This window comes from Cygnus olor, chromosome 11 (assembly GCF_009769625.2).
Source record: "Cygnus olor isolate bCygOlo1 chromosome 11, bCygOlo1.pri.v2, whole genome shotgun sequence".
Lineage (NCBI taxonomy): Eukaryota > Metazoa > Chordata > Aves > Anseriformes > Anatidae > Cygnus > Cygnus olor.
Window position 1 is genome coordinate 20,850,358 of NC_049179.1, and position 17,003 is coordinate 20,867,360.

Sequence of the window (17,003 nt, forward strand, 5' to 3'; positions counted from 1 at the left end):
GACGATGTTTTGCTCAGCGTGGGATTAGCTCTGTCAATGCCTGGCCCTGTGCAAGCTCTGAGTAATCATGGTATGGGCGCTGCTGCCCGGGGGCTGGGAAAGGCTGTGCTACCCTGAGCAATGCCGGGAGGTTTTGAAGAACTGCCCGTGGGCTGAAAAGTACTTAGAGCCTCCTCTCCTAAGTCCCCACAGCAAATTAAAGCACCTCTCCGGTTGGTGCTTTTGCTAAACTGCGCCATCGGTAATTAGTAGGCAAGGTCTTCCCGTGTCTTGGCAAAGATTTAATCGCAGGAAATGCTTGTTGGGTTTCAAATTTAAAAGTTAATGGTTTAAAAAAAACTATTATAGAATGTGATACTGTGACCCCTTGTAAATTGAAGACCAGGTTTCGCTTAAGGACTAAAACACATTAATTTTCACCCATCTCAGTGATTGGTGTTACTCTGCTGTGTTGATGTGAGCTCTTCCCCTGGTACGGTCACTGCAGAGAGCTGCCATGTCGAGCAATTAATTTGTCTGTGAAGAGTTCACACAAACAAATGCACGGGGCACGCCAGTCTTTTTTAAGGTTTCTTTGTTTTCTTAGCTTGGGCATCACCCAAATGCATGTTTCTCGTTCAATATTTTTTGAATTTCAAATCTGTTTTGGAGAAAGGAAGCTCACAAACTTTTTGGTAGATGTGATAACACTGTGACGATTAAATTAGGGTATTAAAATGGGCGATTTCTTAGTTCGACCTCTGAACCTTACCTACGCTTGTTTTTAAGAGCCTTACCGCAGTGTTTTCCGGCATTTCTGTTACTACTATTTCGGTGTCAGCAGAGAGGGAGAACACCATCACAGCGGTTTTCCCATGCTCCTGTAATAAAGGCAGGGTTTGAAGGAATTACTCTGAAAGCAGTCATACAAAGGAGGAGAAAGGAGGTGCTGACAACATGCACCGCACCTTGAGAGCAGGATGAGCCTGCTCTGAGCAGGGACTTCCCCAGCCCATCTTTGTTACCGAAGGTGCAAACTTACCCTGATAGCTACAAATCCCCCGGTGTGAGCGTTGTCCTGCTCAGGTTTGGGCTGCGAGAGGCTGAGGAGAGGGGTTTGCCTTGCTTATTGCTGGGGTAATTGCTGGTTAAATACAATTTGGGAATATAAATGATAGCTACGGGTGTTTCTTTTGTTGTTGGAGGGTAGGACGTGGGTCTTGAAGCACCACCAGTTTTTGTGTGAAATGGGGAAGATGTGTGGAGTGCCTCTTGCAACTGTGCTCTTTGCAGTGCTTCAGCAAAAAAAACTAAATCCAGTAAGAACTAATTCCGAGGCGGTGGATCCTGCAGCCTCTTGCCTTGCCAAATGTGCACGCTGGGGACCGCAAGGCTCAGTGCTTTGCTGCTTTACGCTTAAGCCTCGAGAAACAAGCGGGGCTAACGCTGGACAATTTGGTTAGTCATTTATAAACCTTGCATTTTTGTAGCATGTGATTTAAGAGCTGTCATCGTGAAATGTGGTGCCAGAGCCTGGCTTTTGTAAAGGCAGGAGAGTTATTGGCATCCAGCAAATAGGTTTGAGAAATAGTTGTGTGTTGCAGAGAAGGAGATTTAATATTAAAACATTTTCTCAGGTAGTTTTAGGCTCTTGCCTTGCATCATTCCAGCCCTAGAAATTCTCATAGTGTTGCGTGATAAAAGCCTCGTGTTATGTTTTCACCTTCTCTCTTTTTGCAAGGTTAATGTGTTGTTATGTCCTATGACCTAGAGAATTTAATCTTGTCATCTTGTATAAATTTCAAGTAAAGCTCTTACGGCAGACTTCTTTTTTTGCATCTTTCAGTCTCAATGAATGCACTCTTTAACTGAAAATGCTTAATGTTAATGAGCGCGCTGGCTTTCAGGAGTTGAGATAATACACGGTATTTAAATATTTCCCGTGATGGCTTTCTCTTCAGGCAGTAGGCAACCATCACATCTCCATCAGTAATATCGATTAGCAACACAAGGCACAGAAATATGTATGAAAATCTATCTTTTTCCATTGAGTTTAAGCAATATTTTCATTGCACCAGGTTTCAGGCAAAATTAGTTTCTGAGCTTGACATTGCCAAAGGGGAAAATGGTGCAAATGCCAACTTGTTTATTTCCATCTTCCTTTTTCTTATGTGCGTGCAAAGGCTTACAGTGCTAAATACGCTTGGTTTCCTGCAAGAGGGTCGCGGTGATGGATTCCCATTTTGGATTTATACGCTGAGGTTGGGTATTTGTTCCAAATAAAACTCAAGACTTTGGGAGAGTACTGTTTTCATCCATTTTATCCGGAGTATCGTGTGTTTGCTCGCTTGTGGAGGTGTGTGTGTAAAAAAAGTCTCTGCCGTGCGGCTTGTATTCGTTCCACACGCAGCACTGATGCAGCAGGCAGCTCGTGGCGCTGGGTTTTTTCCGCTGAAAATCTGAGGCTGGGCCTCTGGGGAGCTGGTGAAGGGCAGGCAGGAGAGGCCGGAGCTCGGCAGGGTTTCTGCAGGAGCATCTCTGCTAGCGATCCTCACGGGAGGCGGAGGTTTTAACCGAGCGTGGTGTGGGGCATCGAGCTCGTACGATGGGTTTTGTGTGGGGACAGCTCTGGGTGGCAGAATCGGGGTGTATTCTGCTGGTACTGCGTGGAGGGCCTGGCTCAAGCATCGTCTCCGACTGCCCTCTTAGGGAGCAGGTAATTGGAGCAGTTTGTGGATGCTGGGTAGGCTGCTCTTCGAGCATCAAGTAGCTCTAACCGAAATCTAGTCGTAGCACATACACTTAATTTGAAAAGATTGATGCGGCGTTAAAGGGATTGCGTTATACGTAACGTCGTCTGGAGATTTAGTGGTCTCCAGGGTAGGGGGAAAAATCTATTAGGGCATTTTAAATGTATTTTAAAATAAGCATGATGCTTCAGTAAACAATTAAATGACAATGCATGGAAGGCCACGATAAGGACTTCTCTGCCATTCCCCTCTGCTCAGTTTTGACTGGTCACGGATCCCAGTGTAAATGGGAGTAATTCGTTCTTTGAGATGGACTTTCCTTGAGCCTAAATAATAGTGACGCCTACAAATATCATCCGCCAGAAGTAAAGCAGTGATGGGGAATGGAGGAGGAGGAGTGTGCAGGGCTGCAAACGCTGTTTTTTGAGAATGCGCTGTTAAAATACTCATTTTCTCCCTCTCTCGTAGGTGTACCGTTATCCACCCAGTGGGGACCTCAAGGCTATTTCTATCCCATCCAGATTGCACAGTATGGGTTAAGTCACTACAGCAAGAACCTGACGGAGAAGCCACCTCACATCGAGGTGTACGAAACAGCTGAAGACAAGGACAAGGCCGGCAGGTCCGCGGAGTGGACAGTACCGAAAGGCTGTTCTCTTTCCACGGTGCCCGACAAAGCCAAGTTCACAAGCGTTAAGCAGTTTGTTGCTCCAGGTGGGTTATCGTAAATATATAGCAGCTCAGCCACGTTTGTTAATTTGCTCAGATGGTACCGAGGGAGCTTTAACTTTCCACGATTAATGTGGTTTTGTACATCCTAAGTGACTTTCCACCCTTAATACCTCTCCTGAAAACGCCATTGAGTTCCTATCCCTCTGGAGTTTTTCTTTTCTTCTGTTGTCTCTCCAGCACTGCTTTCTGCAATACCGTTATTTTAATGAAAAAATGTGTGGATGTACACATGGAGGGCAATGCAGCTTGACAGAGAAGCTGCGCTCGCATTTCCTGAGCCTTTTAGCTTCTGTTCCAAAATAGAAGCAAAAACATTTAACCAGTTGTGAAGGCTGGGAAATGGTGCTGACGTGTGGTAAGCCTCTGCTGAGAGATGACAGATAAAGGCTATTTTCAGCCTTGAGCAAATGTAGCACGTGTGACCGGCCGGTTGGACCCTGTGTCTCTCTTCTTTGGGATGCAATTATTTTAGCAAAATTGGAGCGCCGTGCAGCCCTCAGTTCTGGTTAACCCAGGTTAACACACGTACAGTGTCAGTATTTTCAGAGGGCAGGGGATGGGCTTTTCGTGCTTTCTGCCCTGAGCTGCTGGTTCAGGAAGGATCTGTCTCTCTAATTAGATCAGCTTTTATATTGGAGCGATCATGCATAGGCAACAAATATTTTTCTAAGGGTTTTTACACCACTCTTTAGGGGAGGAGAGCAACCCCTACGGCTAGACGGGCACCAAAAGCTCCTCCAGTGACTCCTGGCCAACACAGACGTGATGTTGGTGGGACTTTGCTCGCCGCCGTGAGGCCACACTCCCCTGTGGCAGCTGCTGTGACTCGAGGTGCTGCTCAAAGCCGCCCCTACCACGTCCCGGCTGATCCTGGAGGTCTGGGGCTGCACACGGGCTCTCGTCGCCCATAGGGGCACGAGGTGCATTTTGTTGCTGCCTCTTGACTTCTAAAATATTCTGTTTTGTACTTAGCAGAGGTTTATTTTGAGAAATTCATTATTTCATGCAAGAGTTTCCTTTGTGCTAGGACAGGCTCATTAATAAGGACGTAATGTATTTTTCTTCAATCAATACCCATTAGAATTAATGAGTCCATTACTTAAAAAGACAATGAAGTAATTTTCAGTTGGCACCTTAGGCCTGGGTCTCCAGGGAAAAAATGTCGAACACTCTTGTGTCTTTGTAGTAGATAAATACAGGGAGAGGAAAGGCTAAAAGATCTGTTATGTATTCTCTCCTCATCCTTTATTGATGGCAGAGTAATCTGCGGGGCTTGAAGGCCACAGTATGCATCCACTCATCTTAGATGGCCTTAAGTAATGGATTTATGGGCGCTTAAGGCTGTACAGAGAACAGGCAGCCTTTGGTTTTCCTCTGCTTCTGAAAACTTTTCCTCTATTATAATTCACTTTGTTATCACACAAGCATTTATTTACAAGGAACCGTAAAGCTTGGTTGGCAGGAATTGTGTGATTTTTTTAATTAGATTCTTCATCGGAGCAAAATGTTGTGTAGCAAAGCGCTCTGCTTTTTTTTCCAAAAGCAGATGCTGATCTCCAAAACTCAAAGGAGGGAAGCTTTTACTTTCAAAGATTTGAAAACATGACATTCAGTCAAAATAATAGGTACACTACGATAGCAGCCTACAATGCAAGATGTGGAAACGGTCGTGATGCAAAATGCAATAGATTAGTTGGGGAGATAGGGAAAAGCCTCTGTTATTCAGGGAAGGCTGACCATAACCCACTTTCTGCGCACAGAAATATTTATGGGATATTTCACACATCAAGAAGTAGCGAAAAAGAAAACAATTGCCTCACACAGGAGAGTTTTATTCCGTGAAAAGCCGTTAATTCAAAATGACTGTCTTTAAGTGTTTATCATCCCTCTGTGCCTTCAAAGCTATAGGATTTGCGCACAGCCTTACAAACTAATTAGCCCTTTGATCTTCTAGTGGAGGTTTTTTGGGGAGGAGTTGATTTTACATTTTAAAATCTAGCCTGAGAGAGAACACCGAGTTTCATTATGTGGTATTGCCTAGGAGCTTTATTTAATACATATATATATATTTTAATTAAACTGAGTTTTGCCAATGGAGAGGTTAATAAATAATTTTAACGTGTTAGTCTTTCTACATTATTTTCTTTTTCTTTCCGTTAAAATAATCAGAGCACTGGTTTTTGGAACACCTTGGGAAAGAAAAAATCACAGATGTAAATGTTAGTCCCAGCAGGATCCTAAATACTTGCTTCTCAGCACTCCCAGCTTGTTTGCTGAAAGCAGAGCTTGATTCAGAAATGCGGCTCTACGAGTGACGCCCCGGTTTTGTTTTTCTTTCTGCCAAGTTAAATTTCCAGTTTGGAACAAAAGGGTGGTTGTTGGCTTATATTTTGAGCTACTGAAGGAGAGGCAGCGAGACACCAGCTTCAGGTGTCCGGCACGCTCAAAGGGGGGAATTTATTCTCCCCTTGTCTTTCTGTTGTCACCCTAATGCCTGGTTGGGGTTTATGTTCGTGCAACGTGGCTGCTGAGCCTCATCCTGTCCCTGTGCGCTGCAGAAGCCCAGCTCTGTGTCCTCCGGGGACCAACTGAAGGCAGCAGTAAGATCCCGCCGTTCCTTAGCTTTCCTTTACCCCAAATTCTGCCAGTCCCTGCTGCGCCCCTCCGTCGTTCACTTTTCAGATGTGTCGGATGAAGCAATTTGTGGAGCCTCTGGCGCTCCTGCTGCTCGGTGCGGTGTGGCAGCGCGTTAGCGTGGGATGCTCCCTGCTGCTGCTGGAGTCAGCCGTCGCGCACGGGTTTACTTTTATGCTTAATTAAATAATATATGTACGGAAAGAAGAGACCGCTTGAATTATTGATCAGCTACCCTAAAAGCATTTGGATTTTGTCTGGTAGCTGGTTACCTCTGGAAGCTGCACTTGCTATCATAAATAGTTTTGAAAAAATGAGGGCTTTACCACTGACAATTTTTTATGTGTTTGTTTTGCAGAAAATACCGAGGGGGTATCTCTGCAGCTTGGGAACAGCAGAGATTTTATTATCTCTTTCGATCTCAAATTCATAACGAACGGGAGCATTTCCGTGGTTCTGGAAACAACAGAGAAGAACCAGCTCTTCACCGTGCACTACGTCTCCAACACGCAGCTCATCGCTTTCAAGGACCGGGACATCTACTACGGCATCGGGCCCCGGACCAGCTGGAGCACCGTCACCAGAGACCTGGTGACCGACCTGCGGAAGGGAGTGGGCCTCTCCAACACGAAGGCCGTGAAGCAGACCAAAATCATGCCTAAGAAGGTGGTCAGGCTGGTAGCAAAGGGAAGGGGCTTCCTCGACAACGTCACCATATCGGCCACGGCTCACATGGCAGCTTTTTTCGCTGCGAGCAGCTGGCTGGTGAGGAACCAGGACGAGCGGGGCGGCTGGCCCATCATGGTGACGCGGAAGCTGGGGGAAGGCTTTAAGTCCTTGGACCCGGGCTGGTACTCGGCCATGGCCCAGGGCCAGGCCATCTCCACGCTGGTCCGGGCCTACCTGCTGACGAAGGACCACACGTTCCTCAGCTCGGCCCTGCGGGCCACGGCGCCTTACAAGCTGCCGTCGGAGCAGCACGGGGTGAAAGCCGTGTTCATGAACAGGCACGACTGGTACGAGGAGTACCCCACCTCGCCCAGCTCCTTCGTGCTCAACGGGTTCATGTACTCGCTGATCGGGCTCTATGACTTGAAGGAAACGGCCGGGGAGAAGCTGGGGAAGGAGGCGCGGGTGCTCTACGAGCGGGGCATGGAGTCCCTGAAGGCCATGCTGCCCCTCTACGACACCGGCTCAGGGACCATCTACGACCTCCGGCATTTCATGCTCGGCACCGCTCCCAACCTGGCCCGCTGGGACTATCACACCACCCACATCAACCAGCTCCAGCTGCTCAGCACCATCGACGAGGCCCCGATTTTCAAAGAGTTCGTCAAGCGGTGGAAGAGCTACCTACGGGGCGGCAGGGCAAAGCACAACTAGAGCTGACGACCAAAACCCCCGTGCCTGCTGTCGGCGGGAAGGGTTGGCTCCTCGGAGCTCGGCGGAGGTACATTTCAAAAGGTTGCATACTAAATTTTTACAGACCGTTTCAAAGAAGTGATCCTTAGAACTGATCTCCTGAAATAATTGCATTCCAGTGTGAAAATATTTGGGTCTGATGGGTAGGATTCGGGAACTTCAGCTCGCTCACCTGTCCTTAGTGCTCCACCGTGAAGTTAGCCGCACGAAGCAAAACCCGTTTGTGCTCCTGAGCTGGGGGACGTCTTTGTTTTTCCGTTTTGCAGGAAAATATTTACAGAAGCCATACAGGTCTCTAAAGTCCAGCACTTGCCTGAAAAGTTAGTATGTGGCCTCTTTAAAAATGGAGTTCTATGTGTATATGTTGGAACAGCGTAACGGATCATGTGGTGTAATGCAGTAAATGTGTATTTACTTGTAGCCTGGGTAGTGGACAGCGTAGCTTTTTCAAAGTGTTTCTTTTTATATGGATTCTTTTCTTGGGGTGAGAAATACACAGGTTTTTTTAATTCTCTATATGGAGATCCTTTATCTGTATGGTTTCTTTAAAGATGTGTGGACAGAAAACCCACAGACAGCGTTCAGGCTTCAGAGTCACATCACGTTAAGCACAATTCGGTGGGGCACGTGGGCTGTGGAAAGCCTGCAACCATGGCACCCCCTTTTTTATGAAGCCAAATTTACAAGGTTTGCTGGTGTCACGTCCTCCCTGGTAGCTGGAATCTCGTGTCGTGGAGCCCAGTGTTTTGTACTGTATTTTTTAATTCCATCCGAGAGGTTTCTGCAAACATTGGCAACTACATTCGCTGGGAGACCTGTAGTAAATTCCTGAACGTGACGTGGAGCTCACTTTGAGTAGCGCACAGGAAATTTGATTTGAGATAGTTAACGTTGTCCTATGGTGATTTTCATTTTTAACCTGCTTAAGTATATCCAGCACTTTAAAAACGTAAATTACCCCATAGGGCTTTCCAGCTCCGTCTGTGCTTTAACATCAAGTTTCGCCTCTGCTGGCCGTCTCGCTCGTAACATCAGGGCTCGTTACGTCCCCAGCCCTGGTTTACTCGGTGTGCTTTGTTGTCGTGGCTCTGCCGAGCGAGCAAGGGGACCTGTGCAATAACCAAATGCGTCAGAACCCAAACGCTTTTACTTTACTGTTGTAATGCAGGAGAAACCAGGCGGTTTCTTCCTCGTATTTATAAATCCTTTACACCCACCACGGGTCTGCCTTCTCAGCATGGAGGTTCCTGGTTGATCCAGAAGAGTAAAACCAACTGATTGCATCATTAGATCGGTATTGTTTAGTTTGGTAGCGTAGCAAATATCAGGTCATCAGCTCTGTTAAGGCATGCTGGTGTTTGCTTTCCGAGTCCCGGGCTCGAAAGCTCCCGACATGCACCAGCGTGGTAAGGACATGTACTAGCTTTGGGGTTTTTCCACTGATCCTATTACATGTTGTATGTGTAGGCAGGGGTTGAGCTTAAGATGTTTGTATGGAGAACAAAGCTGATTCAAATCACAAAAACGCTGGGCACAAGGACAATGTGCATCTTGATTTTTGGTTTGTTTTCTTTCTTTTATAATGCTTTTTTCTATTTCTTGCAGATATTTGAAGCAACTTTATAATTACTTGATCTCTGCAAACGCATGCTATATGATCATATCAATTAATGTGAAAAGTGGATGTCACAGGAGAAATTTCAATACCAAAGTTAGCAGAGGTGAATTTTTTTATATGTATTTTTTCTTTTACTTACATGTGTGCACACACACAGAAAACAACCCAGAAAAATGTGCTTCCTTTCCAAATGACTGGTCCTCACTACAAACAGAAACATCTTTCTCCTGCGTGTTTCCTCCGTCTTTTGCCCATTTTGGATTTGGGGAAAATAGAGAGACTATTTGGGTACTGCTCAAGAGGCAGTACCGGTGCCTTACTGAGGCCACAATTTCCTCTTTTTTTTGTTTGTTCTGTTTTTCTTTCCCCTTTTTAATGCCAGTTTAAAAGTGCAGCGATGCTTCATTGGAATCAGCCCAGCAGGTAGATGAGCTCAGAAGCGATAGCTGGCAATGCCAGCGCAGTCGGTCGTGTCAGACCACCTTATCCTTAATATCTCCACTGCATTTCTGTTGGCCTTTGCACATGTACAAATTGAACCACCCACCATCAGAGGTTGTAGAAGTGAAGAGAATTAGCGTGTGGGCTTCTCCTTTTTGTTTGCTTGGTTGGTTTTTTTTTGAATAGAGTTGTGCAGTGGGAGAGGATTTTTGGACATCGGTGCCCATAATGTCATCGAATTCACTTAAATTTTTATTCCTGTGCTTTTTCAGTCTTCAAGCTGACAAAGGTCTTAGAGACTAAGATCTGTTTTACCTTTCCATGAGGCTTACTGTACATAGACTTCATTGGAAACACAGTACGCATGGGTATATGCAAACCAGTGACACAAGCACAACTGTACAAGTGTGGCAGTGCTGTTTTTCTCAGCCATTGTGCAAGACATTCACTGAAAGCTGCTATTTTCATTCACCTTGTAATTGTACTTTATTTTTTCTACATTTTTACATGTGGGATATACACCATGTGTTAAATATGCAATAAATTGTTTACAGGATGCTCTTGTAAAGGGTAGTCCTTTGTAAAGCTGTACAGACTTTGCAGTTTAAGCACAATGTGCACATGTTAGTTTTATATACGGCAAGACAAGACTTTTTGCAGAAGGAAAGGTTCTACTATGTTTATATACAAAGTAAATGGATCAACGTTTGTGCTTAATGTAAAGCTGCTTTATAAGATTGTAAAATAAATTTTTTATCTTAAGACAAACACGGAGTGTTTTCGTTATTTCGGTGTATACCTTCCCCCGACGTATGGCCACAGGTGAGTGCTGGTTAGCAATCGTCTTGGTGTCTTTTGAGATTTCTCCTTTTAGGGAATTCTGGAAGGTTTTTGATCCAAAATAGGATGAAAAATGTTTTTACTTCAGCAGTTAAGAGTTTCTGATTTGGGATAAGGGCCAGAGGTGTATATTCTCTGTCTGCTCAAGTAAAGTGCACACAGTGTGTTGCTGACGTGAGTTATTTCTGCTAAATGCATCTCATTTGGAGTTCATGTAATTTTTGGGAAGTGAGTTTTAAATAACTGGTCATCGAAGAAATACCCTAACAGAGCTGAGATTTAGTAATGATCTGTGCAAGAGGAGCACCGGTCTCCTCCTGTTTTCAGCTAAAAGCGTGCAAGTCCTACTTTCTATCAAAATTCCCCCCCCGAAGGGGAGTTGAGGTCACCTGAGCCCATCTCCACCACTCCGTGCCGGACGCGCTGCATCCTCCCTCGATGTGTAAGTGCTGTTAAAAGTGCTGTTAAATTGCTGTTCCACCGGAGCTCGCTGGGCTGTGGTCAGTTGGCGCTGCCGTAGCCGCAGGCACGACCTGCCCGCGGGCCGTCACGTCTGACTTTGTCGCGGATAACTTTGCGTGGCTGAAATACGCAGAGCACATCTTCCCCGGCCGGGCAGAGCTTCCGAGGCTCTCTCCCAGCGGCGTGGGCGAAAATATTGATTTTCATTACTTAGCAGTTTAAAAACGTATGAATTGAAAATAGAAGAGGATTTAAACATGTTGTCTTGGTGATGAATTTGAATGTTTGCTGCTCAGTTTGTGGTGAAAGGAGATACATTTACCATCTGCCGGGAGTGATTGATAACTCCCCTGTATGCATTGCACTTGCTGAATGTTAAATAGCTGCTTCTATACTTTACTAATCTCTTCCCAAAATGGAAGGAGCTATTTAAGTGTCGAGCACTCAGCAGTTTAGTGTATTCAACAGGGCTGAGTCTTGCTACGGTGAAGTGCAAATGTTGAAAGACGTCCTGGCACTCGCTGCCTTCAGGGCGGTGAATATTTTAATAGCTCATCTCGTTGAATTTGTATCTCTGAGCGACTCGCTGAATAGCTCTCGGCTGGTTTAAGTGAAGATGAACAGCTCTTCCTCGAACAGCGTGCGGCATCTGGTGCAGGGCAATAACGGGCTAAAGAGCACAGGGGTAGCCCTCTGCTCCTTCTCTTGTGTGTTTCACATCACAGAGGGAGGAGGAGCACATGCAGGCACTTACCTTGTCCAGAAGTGGTGGAACCCTGCCGTGCCCTGGCCTCCAGCGCAGGATCCGTCCCGCGAGCAGCACGTGCCTTGCAGGCACCCGTGCAGGAACCCGTGTTACGGTGCCGGGGGTGCGGCCCCAAGCGTGTGAGCTCTCACCCTTGCAGTGCTGCCAGCACGTCGTGTTCTTGGTGGTGGTGAAGGTGGGCTGCGTGTCCCCAAAGCAAGGCTTTTTTTAGTGGTGTTTTGCGGTAGGAAAGTGCCTCGCGTGCAGCCACCCGCCTGCGCCACCCCGTGCCGCCATCCCCCCCTCCCCAAAGCCAGGCAGCGAGGCCAGCTTCGAAATGCACAGAGCACATCTCCCCCCCCCAACCCCCGCCAGCCTCCTGGCCCTCTGTCAGCACAAACCCTGCTCTAAAGATGCTTGCAGACATCTGATTGCCTTCCTGAGCTGAAGCGATGCCGTGGCCTCGAGGCGCTCCCCTCTAAATGGATCCATCGCGGTTTAGTGGCGTGCTGCCACCCTGGCGGGGAGATGCGAGGCAGCCCTAATGCACGGAGCTTCCCCGGGCTGCCCCAGCCAGGGCTTCACCCTGCGAGGCCCCAGCCCCGGGGTTGGGCTTTTGAAGCACCTGGGGATTCGGAGCTGATTCCTAACGCTGTCGTGTCCTCAGCAGTCCTCCAGAGGAAGGCTGGGCATCTTTTGGGACCAAGAAACCAGAGAACCTGGAGGGGATGGCACTTCTCCGGGACAGGGCGGCGAGGAGTGTGCATTTTGCTGGAGGGGACGTAGCTGTGCCACAGGGGTAAGGCAGCCCAGGGGCGAGCTCGGGGGCTGCAGCTGCCCAAGCTGGGAGTGCTCCGTGAGCCCCTTCTGCGCTGTCCCGCAGGGCTGCTCAGCTCCCCTCCCGGCCGGGGTCGCCTCCGCATCGCCGGGGCTCAGGGAACTCCGGCACCGAGCAGGCACGCGTGGCCCCTTGTGTGCAGGAAGCATCGAAATAGATTTGCTGCTGCAAAGCCCATTACCGGGGAAAAAAACAAAACAAAACAAAAAAAACCACCGAATCCAAATGGCATTGCCTGGGTGGGGAATACTACCCCATTAATTTGATCATAAAGAGCCCTTCTCACTGAAATCCCTTCTGTATCCCAAGCGCTGGCAGGGCTTGGCGGGCTCTGACGGACGCTCCGCCCTGCCGCTGTGTCTTTTTGTTTTCCCCGGGCCTTGTTTGAACAATCAAATGTCAGCAGAAGCAGCTGGTGGTAAACTGCCATTTCCCTCTGTCCGGGGACCGCAGGGCTGGCTGCCGTGTGCTTAATCGAGGGATGAGCTGCTTAGGGCGCATTAAACATTGATGTGGTGCCCTAGCACGCAGCTCGGCAGAACCAGCTGTGCCCTTTTTCGGTGCCACGGGCACGCAGCAGCTACAGGAAAGCGAGGATGAGGAGGGTGTAAGGAGGCCTTTTCCATCGCAGCCTTGCATCCTTTGGCTCCGCAGGGTTTTTGCTCCGGGTTTCCGCAAGGGTTTGGCTCCCCCTCAGCACCCGCTCCCCGAGGGCAGCGCTTGTTCCCGGCCGGGCGCCAGCCCCCCTCCTCCTCCTCCTCCCACAGCGCGGCGGCAGCGCCCGCGCTGGCACCGTCCTCCCTCTGCCATGCCCTGCGAGCAGAACCTGTCAGCGCATCCATTTTGTAATTAAAAATATTAATTAAGACAGGCCGGAGCCAGAAATCCATCGCAGGCGCTGCGTGGTGCCAGCAGCCGGGTCCAGCTGCGTGCCGGGTCGAGGGATGTGTCGGGGGGGGATTGGGGCTTTCCATATGGGCCCCCTGCAGCCCCACGGGGCCACCAGCTCCCACCGATGCCCCCTATTTCTTATTTAAGTAGCAGGCAGGCACGGGCCGGGCTCCGGGGCACAGGGACCCCCACGAGCCCCTTCCACCCTCGCTCCTCCTGCTGGTGGCCCCGGACAGGTTTGGGACGGTTTCCCACCAAATCCTCCGCTTTTGCTCCTGCTGTCCTCTCCTTTTCCTTGTCCCTGGCTTTTCCCACCCGACACGGAGTGGGGTGAGGCAGGATCCTGCTCGGCTGCTGCTTCGAGCCTCCTGCCTGCGATGGCTCTTGGGAACAGGGGCCGCAGCCCCCCTGCTTGGCAGGATCCGGCCCCGCGGGGCTGCGGCCCCAGCGCTGCGGACGCGGAGCTTGAGGCAGGCCACGAGTAAGGTGGAGAAGAATTAAATGTGCGTAATTAAACATGCGGGCTCGGGGCTAAATTAAATATTAACCAGCTCTCCCTTTGCACCTCCGTGAGCAGCTCCGCTGTGGCGCCGCAGTGATTGGGAGCAGGCGAGGGATGCTCGGCTCTCCCCTGAGACCATTTTCTCTTGCTCGGAGGTTTTGGGGAGCTGCGAGCGCTGGGGAGAAAACTTCCCACACTTGGTCTTCGCCCCATCAACTGAAATTTTGGGAAAGCCCATGCCCAGACCCTCCAATTAATTTAAAGAAAATAATAGAAAAAAAATATATATATGTGCTCAGAGCACGTTGCCATCACCAGCATCTGCGTCAGACCCGGATGGAGGGGGCGGTGGGACGGGGTCCCTGTGCGGGCCGGATTCTGCTCACCCTGACCGCTGTGATCCAGCAGGGAGCTGGGCTCAGCCGCGGTGTCCCCGGCTGGGGCTGCGTGGGGGCGTTTGGCAGCTCAGCGCCCTGACGTGGCCACGTCCCGAGCTGCTGGGAGCTCGGACACGGGTCCGAATGTGACCCCGGCCGCGTCCCCGCAGCTCCCGGCTGAGTCACGTTTGGGCAGCGGACGTCTGGCCGCAGCTCAGCAAACACGCGCCGTGTCCCGCGGTACCATGGGCTGCTAAAAGTCACCTCTGTGCTGCTGCTGCCTGCCTCTAAGCCACAGCTGGGAAGTGACCGAAACCAGAGCACGGCCCTGGTGAGCTCGGACACGTCCATGTGCCTGCTGTGACCGCTGCCCCGCGCTGTCCCCAGGCTGTGCAGGGGCTGCGCGGGGGTGCTTTGGGGTGCACATCCGCACAGGGTGCTGTCCGTGCACATCTGGGGGGTGATCTGCAGGGATGTGCGTGCCCGGTGCTCCCCAGGACGCACGGCGCTCCAGGACTGGAGGGGAAGTGGCAGCAGAGCCGGCGCTGTCCCTGTCCCCGAGCCCCTGGACGTCTCCGCCGGCACCGCTCAGACCCCAGCTCCCAGCAGCTGCCTGCTGGCCCCAGCTGGGTCCCCAAAACCCGCCTGGTGCTTTCCCAGGGGTGCCCCTCGCCTGCAGCGCACCCCGAGATCAGCATCGCTCCCTGTGCCCAACCGCGTGGGGCTCTCGTGGGGCTCCAGCACCGACCGACCCGGGCAGCAGGGCCTGGCCAACACTCAAATACCGATTTTTCATTTTTCATCCTCTCTGGCATTTAGCAGCGCTCAGTAAAAGCGCAGCTCCCGGGGAGCTGGGCTCTGACAGCGGCTTTGAACTTCGCTTCTGGCCGGCGTGGAGCTGGATGCTGCTGCGGTGAATCCCGGCCAGCTCTGGAGCAACGCCTCAGGGCTGAGCTCAGTGGCTCCAGCTCCCCTGAGCGGGGCTGCTCGGGCATTTGCACCAAGACAGGGACAGATGTGCCACTTGCATGTTCACCCCATGAGATTTTGGGGTACACGGATCTTGGCAGAAGGCACCGGGTGCTCTGGCAGTGCCCCATCCCCATCCCCATCCCATCCCCATCCCCATCCCCATCCCATCCCCATCCCCATCCCCATCCCCATCCCCATCCCCATCCCCATCCCATCCCCATCCCATCCCCATCCCCATCCCATCCCCATCCCCATCCCCATCCCCATCCCATCCCCATCCCCATCCCCATCCCATCCCCATCCCATCCCCATCCCCATCCCCATCCCATCCTCATCCCCATCCCCAACCCCAACCCCATCCCCATCCCCAACCCATCCCCATCCCCATCCCCATCCCCATCCCATCCCCATCCCCATCCCCATCCCATCCCCATCCCCATCCCCATCCCCATCCCATCCCCATCCCATCCCCATCCCCATCCCATCCCCATCCCCATCCCCATCCCCATCCCATCCCCATCCCCATCCCCATCCCATCCCCATTCCCATTCCCATCCCCAACCCCAACCCCATCCCCATCCCCATCCCCATCCCATCCCATCCCCATCCCATCCCCATCCCATCCCCATCCCCAACCCATCCCCATCCCCATCCCATCCCCAACCCATCCCCATCCCCATCCCCATCCCCATCCCCATCCCCATCCCATCCCCATCCCATCCCCATCCCATCCCCATCCCCATCCCCATCCCCATCCCATCCCCATCCCATCCCCATCCCATCCCCATCCCCATCCCCATCCCCATCCCATCCCATCCCCATCCCATCCCCATCCCATCCCCATCCCCAACCCATCCCCATCCCCATCCCATCCCCAACCCATCCCCATCCCCATCCCCATCCCCATCCCCATCCCATCCCCATCCCATCCCATCCCATCCCCATCCCATCCCCATCCCCATCCCCATCCCCATCCCATCCCCATCCCATCCCCATCCCCATCCCATCCCCATCCCCATCCCCATCCCCATCCCCATCCCATCCCCATCCCCATCCCCATCCCATCCCCATTCCCATTCCCATCCCCAACCCCAACCCCATCCCCATCCCCATCCCCATCCCATCCCATCCCCATCCCATCCCCATCCCATCCCCATCCCCAACCCATCCCCATCCCCATCCCATCCCCAACCCATCCCCATCCCATCCCCATCCCCATCCCATCCCCATCCCATCCCCATCCCATCCCCATCCCCATCCCCATCCCCATCCCATCCCATCCCCATCCCATCCCCATCCCCATCCCCAACCCATCCCCATCCCATCCCCATCCCCATCCCATCCCCATCCCCATCCCATCCCCATCCCGTCCCCATCCCCATCCCATCCCCATTCCCTGCTTTGTGGCCTGACTGCATGATGTGTATCCTGTAACTTTCCCCCTGCAAACGCCTTGTCCTGCTGGTCTGACCCCAGGAACACGGGAAAGCAGAAGCTGATTTGTGCTTGCGGCTGTTTTTGCAGATCCCCAGGCCGCCCTGCTAGCACAGTTGTGTTCCAGCTCCGTTCCTATCTAAAAAAAATTACAGCCGGGTTCTGCCCGAAACTCGTAAAACACCTTTTACAGCTGGGAAGTTTCCACTGGTTTCCAACTGGCCGCACCAGTTGCCGGAAGGCTTCGCTGTGTTGCCGCAGCCCTGCTGAGCACGGCAGGGCGAAACCCACCGGATTTGGGACCACGAGGCTGGGCTGCAGGGCGGGCACGGGGCTGGGGCCGACGTCCTGAGCGGGGCTGGGAAG

At 51.2% G+C, this 17,003-nt stretch overlaps 1 protein-coding gene across 8 annotated transcripts in view; it reads left to right on the forward strand.

Moving 5' to 3' along the window:
- The window catches only part of GLCE (glucuronic acid epimerase), a 47,771-nt gene extending 37,433 nt beyond the window's left edge, over positions 1 to 10,338 (forward strand). For 7 of the 8 annotated variants that reach the window (XM_040569800.1, XM_040569802.1, XM_040569803.1 and 4 more), the window contains 2 exons: positions 3,198 to 3,443; positions 6,454 to 10,338. In XM_040569800.1, the coding sequence (XP_040425734.1) occupies positions 3,198 to 3,443; positions 6,454 to 7,478 (1,271 nt within the window). In that variant the 3' untranslated portion in view covers positions 7,479 to 10,338. The remainder of the gene's footprint in view (positions 1 to 3,197; positions 3,444 to 6,453) is intronic. The other variant, XR_005823282.1, reaches the window with a different exon arrangement.
- Positions 10,339 to 17,003: the final 6,665 nt, after the last annotated feature.